This window comes from Centroberyx affinis, unplaced genomic scaffold, assembly GCF_046629955.1.
Source record: "Centroberyx affinis isolate AG114_WGS23_722 - 3 ecotype Tasmania unplaced genomic scaffold, CSIRO-AGI_Caff_v1 ptg001081l_1, whole genome shotgun sequence".
Taxonomy (NCBI): Eukaryota; Metazoa; Chordata; class Actinopteri; order Beryciformes; family Berycidae; genus Centroberyx; species Centroberyx affinis.
The window spans coordinates 2,171-11,312 of NW_027279628.1; the positions used below are offsets into that span (position 1 = coordinate 2,171).

At 42.2% G+C, this 9,142-nt stretch overlaps 1 protein-coding gene across 1 annotated transcript; it reads left to right on the plus strand.

Moving 5' to 3' along the window:
- Positions 1-325: 325 nt before the first annotated feature.
- cox11 (cytochrome c oxidase assembly homolog 11 (yeast)) lies at positions 326-7,525 on the plus strand. Its single transcript, XM_071523349.1, has 5 exons — positions 326-434; positions 1,519-1,898; positions 3,016-3,171; positions 4,065-4,190; positions 6,682-7,525. The coding sequence occupies exons 2-5, from the start codon at positions 1,581-1,583 to the stop codon at positions 6,868-6,870; spliced, it is 789 nt and encodes a 262-aa protein (XP_071379450.1). The 5' UTR covers positions 326-434; positions 1,519-1,580; the 3' UTR covers positions 6,871-7,525.
- Positions 7,526-9,142: the final 1,617 nt, after the last annotated feature.

The window sequence follows — 9,142 nt, forward strand, 5'->3', positions numbered from 1 at the left end:
ACACACTCAGTCCAACTGCCATCTGACAGTAGGGAATTTGTAGTAATTTAACCCCTGGAATTTATACATTATTCTTTGGGGGGTTTTTCCCCTTAAATTTACTGTTTATTTTCTCTTTGTTTTGTTTTTGTTTTCTCTATTTCCTTTTGATTATTGTCTTTGACACATATGTACTGTACTCAGCATACTCTGGTGATCTATAAAGAACTGTCATTGCCAATTTGTTGTATATTTGAAGACTCTAATAAAAAAATAATAAATAAATAAATATCGGAACTGGTGGAACCTTTGTTTTTAAGCGTGGGGGGAAGGGGGAACCTGTGAGCTGTTACACAAATGTTACATATGTTTCTGCTGTACATGTTCTGTAAAGTTATGCCGTCCAAGGGTGAATGATAGTGGGATTTGTCAGCGGAGGTACCAGCCTTTTCAAGGTAATATTAATGTCTTCAGTAAACCTGGTGACAGTCAGATAGTCATTTTGTTCTTCCGGTTATTCTGTAAACTATATACTGTTAGCAAGCTAGAGCTCGTTAGCTAGCTGTTAGGACAAGTAGCCGGTGACTCCTGGTTTAGCTAGCGTTAGCTTTATGCTAGGTGCTCTACTAAATTTGACAGCTTGTTGGATCTTCAGAGAGGCTATTAGATGAATTAGACACTTAGCCCCGATACGTGTTCCGTGCTATGTTGTGTGGTGAAAACAGTAGTCCTAACCCTAACCCAACCAGCCCTAATTTAAAAAAAATGTAATGCTGCATTGCTTGTCGGCACTCCTACATGCCTGGTAGAATATGACATAACACCGTTTAAGAATCGTTAGTGTGCGCTGGCAAATTCGGCATATATACGATCCATCCAACAACACTAAATTTCACCAAAACTTCAACATTTAGAAGAGATTATGGCTGCTCCCTGCTGCCCTCCGTGGTATATTTTTGGTGGAATAACAGGAGAATCTCTTCGAAAAAGTTGATATCTCATTGACATTGGTGCTGCTTGGAGAGTTGGATGCATTCCGAATTGAAGACTGGCCACTAATAATAATTAGAAACGGTACTGAGTCAAATTTTATGAGGCATGCACATTTGCTGAGATGCAAATCCACATCAGATTGTCAAATATTTTAAGGGAGTTTGGTGTGATGTTTTTTTTTCCATACAAGAGAGGACATCACTTATCGATGTGGAGAGTTTTTATTATGGTCATTTTGTACTATGGGGCAGTAAAAACCTTAGTTATTGCCCCTTTTATAGCAAATTGCTCAGGTTAATGGAATTGGTATTTTTTTACCTTTTTTAAATTCCCTTCTAAAAACTTAGTTTTATTGAAAAGCCTTTTATTAATGTCCTGGGTCTTTGTTATGCTATATTTAGTGTCTTTACTTTATAGTTTTTGGGCTGTTTCATTTGTAGCCTGCTTTTACTCTTCTGTACAGCACTTTGTAACATTGTTGCTATATAAATAAAGTTTATTGTTATAAAGTGTATTAGTTCATTGACTGTGTTTGTCCTCCACCAGGTGAGTTAGGCCCTACCCTCTACTGATCCAGGATCAGCTGTGGACTCACTACACTGACAGCCATGCTGCTCCCCTTCCTGGTCCGAGAGTCCCTTTGCTGCCGTAACACCTCTCTGCTGTTGTCCCGGTGCGCCCGGTCGCTCCGGTGCGACGGGTCCAGGGCTTTACACTCTCAGGCTCAGCGCCTCCTGTGGCGGAGGCTCCCTCTGCGCTTCAACACGCAGAGCCGGGGCGTCAAGAACCGGAAGAGGCAGAGCAAGAGCCAGGAGGAGGAGTGGAAGACGAGGAACAAGACGGTGCTGACGTACATCGCCGCCGCCGGCGTGGGGATGATCGGCCTGTCGTACGCCGCCGTGCCGCTCTACAGGCTCTACTGCCAGGTGAGGGGGCGGAAAACACTGAAGAAACCTCTCTGAAAGGAGCATTTTAACATCAATACATCATCAACACATTCATTTTGAGGCATTAGTATAATTACCATAAACAAACAAGATCATCACCGTGAAGATTGGCAGCCTGTGCTGGCCTCTACACTGCAGTTTACAGATTTTATGCATATTGGCTGTTATTAAGGGCTGCACAATATGGTAAAAAAAAAATCATATTGCGATTATTTTGACAGATATTACGATTGCGATATGATTCACGATTAGTGTGAATGATAATTTTTGCATCACAATTTTCATTTTCACTGAAAAAACTATTAAAATCATGATGATGTGACATTTGTTAGGGTCTGTACCAAAGAAACATGTTTTTTTTACATCTGGAGAACAAGATTTATAGGCCAGGGCATCTCTGCAGCACACATTTTACCTTTATCAAAAAATTGCAGCTTCTGCGATTTGGCATATTGCGATTTAGATAATATTTAATTAATTGTTCAGTCCTACTGTTATTGGCTTTTGGCAGCAGGAAGCCACAGGGTTTATGGGAACAAAATATGCGAGAGTAGTTAGGTTTAATTGGTTTTACAGTTTTTGAAAAAATCAGAGTGATGGACTTCATAATTTGCACTAGGTGTTGCAGCATATGAAAGTTTCTTCTCGCTTGGGCCTACATTTTGGTGAAAGGTTTTAGACTGTTGCTGTAGTGCCACCACGGGGAGAACTGGCACCAAACTTGAGTATACTGTATGTTGTTTTGGACCGAACCAGACTGCTGTGCAAAATTTCATGCATTTTCGTTCACGGGAAGGCAGTTTTAGTCAGAATAAAGAAGAAAGAAAGAAGGAAGAAAAATAATACCAGCAATAACAATAGGCTGCCTAATAACAGCCAACGAGAGAGGTAGAAGGGATTTTTTTGTCTCTATTGAAATAAATTGCTCCGGCGGGTAACAGAAACTTGAACTTGCGTCTCTGTGTGTGTGTGTGTGTGTGTGTGTGTGTGTGTGTGTGTGTGTGTGTGTGTGTGTGTGTGTGTGTGTGTGTGTGTGTGTGTGTGTGTGTGTGTGTGTGTGTGTGTGTGTGTGTGTGTGTGTGTGCGTGCGCTCCAGGCGTCGGGGCTGGGCGGCACGGCGGTGGCGGGACACGACATGGATCAGGTGGAGACGATGCAGCGGGTGAAGGACCGCGTCATCAAGGTCACCTTCAACGCCGACACGCACGCCAGCATGCAGTGGAACTTCAGGCCGCAGCAGACGGAGATCTTCGTAAGAAATTTCAGATTGAAGATTTATCACTTTACTCACATGTGACATCACAGCAGGGAGCCTCCGATTTAGTTTTTTTCCCCAATACATTCTTGTAGTACCCATCCGAAGATTTCTGCCGTGGACATTTTCGGTACCAAGTAGCACTCCTAATCTTTTCTATTTCACATCATTGCTCCTGTTTTCTCTAAAATTTGTATAATCATTTTCTACCCTGTTGGTCCCACTACAAAGCTTTGGTCAAACCCACAGAACTTTATTTTAAATTCTAGTCAAGATCCCAAGGTTTCTAAAGATGCCAAACATGTGATGGCTGCATTACAGGGAAATGTGTAGAAAATGAAGCACAAGACATGTAGACTTTCTTTCCATTTGATGTGATGTTGCAGCCATGAGAAAATGGCATCTTGGGTTTGAATATTTGACTCAGTATAAGCAGCTGTAGCTTCAGTGAAGCGTTGGAACAAGAGGATACAGAATATGTATGAGACATTGTCACACAGTCAGTATGGAGAGGAAAAAGAAAAAAGTCTGAAGCTACTTAAGGGAAAATCAGGGAGCAGCAGAGAGAGAGAGAGAGAGAGAGAGAGAGAGAGAGAGAGAGAGAGAGACCCAACCCTGGATCATTTATTTAAAAACCAAGCCCGACCCGGCCAATACCCGACATACAGTCTCGGGTCCCATCGGGTTCGGGTCGGGTTGCAGACCTCTAGTCAAGAGTCATGTTTGATGGATTTGATGCCAGCTTTCCTACCTGGGGTCACATAAAAACACAGCACACCCACAGATTGAAAGACTCACATTATTCCTCTTAGCCCCCGAATCTATAAATAAATGAAGGCAAGTGTTCTCCTGTTAAAGTGTGTGTGTGTGTGTGTGTGTGTGTTCTGCAGGTGGTACCAGGAGAGACGGCCCTGGCCTTCTACAGAGCCAAGAACCCCACAGATAAGCCGGTGATTGGCATCTCCACCTACAACGTGGTTCCCTTTGACGCGGGACAGTACTTCAACAAGATCCAGGTAGAGCACCGACGTAACTCTTCAGTCTGTCAGACGTGATTCGTTCTGGTGTCTGTGTGATTCAAAACTCACAGCGGTCCGTTCGGTTTGTAGATCTCACTGTGTCGAGGGCAGACGTGAGGAATACGAAAGCTCGGATACGCAGAGTCAAAGCTGGTTCATGCTTCACGTGGAAACGGATGCATCAGAGTGTGCCTAGTATTAAAGGAGCTCAGTCTATTCCTTAAGCTACTGAGATGTCTAACCCAGGAGTGACCCGGTTGACGTGCTTTGCTAGTTTGATGTTACCGTACACAATCCCTTTATTGTTTCCATCGTGCATAAATGTGAATACAGTCCATTTTTAAGTTTCCATCAAAAACCCAAACACACAGCTTACAGCATGACAAACAAACTTTAAGCGCCACAGTGGTCAGAAACCCTTTGCCCTTCCAGGGTCAAACAGTGACTTTCCCACCTATATACCTGAGCTCTAGATACTAGTACAGCGACACCCAATGTACACACGGTAAATAACAATTCAATTCTGGTTATTCCAACAACATATTTGGCTCCTACACCTAGTCAAAATGTCTTATTAATTGTGGCCAAAACCACTGGCAGCATTGGATTAATTTGCGAGGTTGTGCCACCACCTGAAATTTGAAAAGACGCTGAAGACGTTGCCGTCTTCTTCGGTGGTTTGATCACTTCCGGGAAGAAAACGTCAGATTCTGTCGGCCTGCTGCCAACGCAACATTTCTTTTTCAAAATCTTATTGAGATTTTCAACAAAAGTTCCCAGGGTTGGGCAGGCATATTCCACATTGTTATAAAATATAGACCAATGTAGTATCATATAAAAATAAAAACAGTGACAATAGTAACAGTAATAAAGTAAGACGTCCCTACCCCCCCACCCCCCCACCCCCATGATTACCTAGAGTAGGTACGAGGAACAGTATCTAGAAATAAAGAAATAAAACTAAAGATGTAGCTTTTTCCATGAAGTCAGGTGTTATTTTTGTGTCAAGGGCAGCAGGGCTAGAATGCAGGTCACACTGTCGTTTGGGTGTTATGAAAGCGTGTCAAAAAGGGGCCCCGGGTCTTATAGAGTTTCTCCCCAGAGCCACTGATTGAGAAGCGTATCATCTCCAATTTAAGGCAGGACATTATGTCTCGAAGCCACTGACTCGGTGTGGGCGAGGCAGCATCTTTCCATTTGAGCAAGACTGCGCGTCTAGCCAAGAGTGAGGCAAAGGCAACCATGCAGCGCTCTGCAGATGTCAGATGAGGATGCCAATGCAACATTTGAAATCCACCGCTCCGTCCACAAGGGGGCGTTGCGTTTCTACCCCATTACGGAGCTCCTCCACTGACTTGAATGATTTCCGTCGAAGCCAACGTAACTAGCGTACGTGAATTGTGTACAAGGCGTTAACGGCCGAAGGTGAACAGAAAGGCGGGAAATGTGGGGGTATGGCGCCCTGTGGAAGTCGGGCGCCCTGTGGAAGTCACCGCCACATCAGCCACCGGTTTATTCTGGGCGTCAGGGATTTGTGGTCGGGGTTTGCGTCACTCTGATAAAGCGGCTTCTGAAGCGGCTGAATAGAGCAGAGAGGCTCTGGCAGCAGAGGAAGGACACCAGTTGGGGTCCACAAATCCATCTGAGGACCAAGATAGGAGTTAAAGCTTCACTGGGCAAGTCTGCAAGTTTCCACCTGCTAACGGCAGCGAGGGTTAACTCCTCCTGCATGTCGCTGTCCGTCAAACGCCTGATGGGTGTGTTTGACATTACATACAGTTCAAAAATTATTTGAACTACAATACCCAGAAATCCTCTCACATGAGGTCAGTAAAAGTCGCCCATGTTAAATAGAACTGCCTTTCTCTCCCTGACTGATCTCCTATTGGTTTACGCATTTGAATGATCCCTGCCTGTGTTATGTCCCACATGTTTCAACAGGACACTCGTCAAATCAAGGAAGTAAAGATGCAGTTTCATGGAATATTTAAGCCTGAGTTGAGCTTGAGTTAGTTAAGCTTTTGTTTCTGGGTCTTTTATAATAACAATAATAATTATTATTATAATAACCTTTATTTGTATTGCACCTTTCATACACAACATGCAGCTCAAAGTGCTTTACATCAATAGAAGGCAGATAAAAGACAGATAAAAAGATAAATTCATATAAAAGAACAAGCAAAATGCACTGCATTAAAAGAATCAAACCAAGTAAAATAGAAATATAAAAGAACACAACAAATACTCCCACTTTTAGATGCACATTGTGAGTGAACCCATATGTTTTTCTTTAATTTTCTTTCCCCCTGTCCTTCCTGATTCTACTCTTGATCTGATATTTACATCAGATCTCACTGCCCAAGGCAGACGAGAATCATAGATTCTCCTCTTGGTCAAAAACCTCACCATCCACAGATGGATGAGAATCATACATACACTTTTGAAGCCAGCATCACTTTAACTCCACGCCTCCCTCTTGGTTTCACAGTGCTTCTGCTTCGAGGAGCAGCGTCTGAACCCTCAGGAGGAGGTCGACATGCCGGTGTTCTTCTACATCGACCCGGAGTTCGACGAGGACCCGAGGATGGCCCGGGTCGACACCATCACCCTGTCCTACACCTTCTTCGAGGCCAAGGAGGGTCAGAAGCTCCCTCTGCCTGGCTACAGCTACAACTGACCCGTCTGCAGCAGGACACACAGAGACCGACAGCCTGACCCGGGCCGCACCGGATCACCAAAACACCTGCAGCGTCTTCCTTCAGGATTTATACTGCAGCAGGAACTTCGATACACGCAAAAAAACATCCATTTAACTTACTTTCACCAAATGGAAACGATGTAAATTTGGCGGATTGCTGGGATTTACTCAGTTTTAGTGCAGCTATATTAGCAGGTCAGGGGATTCTGCAGAATAACTAGTTCAGGATTTCATCTGAAGCAACTTGGACTCATATTTTAAAAGGAAAAAATAAATAGCAGGAGTCAATATTGTGATTTGGATATTTTGGCGGTTAACGTTGCGGCTCTGTGCTGAACATGTGCTGCTCCTGTCGATGGAACACAGAGACATTTTATCAGCTGCTCCTATTTCGTTTAGGAGTGATATCAGAAGAGAAGACTTTACCTGTGTGTGTGTGTGTGTGTGTGTGTGTGTGTGTGTGTGTGTGTGTGTGTGTGTCTGCTGAATGTTAGGAAAGTCAGAAAATGCCACAGACTCACATGCCTCAGTGGTTTTCTTTCTTAACTGTGACTCATTGCTGCTGGATAAATAGTTTGCTTATCATTGTGTCAGACTGAATGTGAAATGAATGAATAAATAAATGATAAATCAATAAATTATGACAAATATGGGAATTGTGGACTTGATTGAACTGAAAATAGGGCATCTGTTTTTTTTTTAAGTCTTAAATAAGTACTTTTTTAAATTTAAGACCTTCCTAATGCTACATGGAATTGAATTTAAGAGCAATTTAAAAAACAAAAAAATAAACAAAGCCGGTTTGTGACTGAACAGCTAATTAACCGACTGTGTTTAGTGAAGCAGACAGGATGCAGATTGTACTAATAATCCTGTTCTGGATTAACTTCCTCTAATAACTTTGTAAAACCAAATTTGAGACAATATAAGACTTTTTCTCACTTTTCAAGGACCCACAGATATAATGCTGTGCTGCCCTGTTTTGGACACTAGGGGGCAGGAAAGGAAAGGAAATAGTAGAGATACTTTGGCACTTTGAGAATAATTTTGAGAATAATCAGTGAAGGAATCTGACTGAAATTGCGTATAATGTGCTGAATTTAAAGGAAATATGCTCAGTCAAAAAAGCAGACCTGCATGTCATCAAAATACTTTAATATGGATTATATATTAGCATATTTCTAATGGTTGGGCCTAATTAGGAAGGTAAAACCACTCACCAAATGCAGGTTTCTATTCTTTTCCAGATACTCTGGCAGGTAATAAACTTCTGTTTGAGGTTATGATTTTAAAAATATAGTTGGCTAGTGAAATGCCACAAGTGGCTGATGAGTTTTGGGAGTTTATTCAAAGCATCAAACCTTTATTAAACGTTCAGTCAGGGAGGTAGTGGAGGATAAACCCACCTGAAGTCAATTTAGTCACTTTTGTATATGCGGAATAGTTTGCTCTCCTTTTTAAGACTGAAATAAACACTTTTTGGTGTAAATTCATAGTATACATCTTAAAAGTAATATCAAATGATGATATGATGATGTGAGTTATGAGGATTTGGTCTTTTAACACGGTTCCCACTGGTCTCTAAAATCCTTGAAAGTTTGTGGGTTTGAGAAAAATAAGAAAAGGCCTCAAAAGATTTGTAAAGGACTGCATGGCCTCGAAAGTGCTTGATTTTTATTATTTGACATTAAAAGAGAGCAGCCAGACTCATCAGCATGCCTCCGCTCTCTGGAGCCACACATCATCTGCAGTCTTAAAATGAAGCGTTTCACCAGGATTTCTGCACTTGACACAAGATCAGGAGTAAAACATGAGACTTCTGTGAGTCTAATTCTGACCGGTGTCATGTCTCACCACAAATCATGACAAGTCTGAGTCTTTGAATTCCACCAAACAAGACTTAGGTTAGGTTTCATTCAGAGGTGGGGACTCGAGTCACATGATCTGGACTCGAGTCACAATTTTAACTTGCTTGAGACTTGACTTGATGCATGAAGAGAAGACTTGAGACTTGACTTGACTTGGGTTCTGGTGACTTGGGACTTGACTCTGACTTGTACTCTGATGACTTGAAAAGGTTTCTAAAGTCTTGACTTGAGATCTTGTGTTTGTGTAAACGACTCAGATTGAAAGTGATGAGATTTGTTCCAGCAGACGACTGAATTTAAATTCTGTTTTCTGAATTTGTATGGAATGATTGAATTTATTGAAGTTGAAACTGATTCTAGAAATCAAACTCATGATGCTCTTA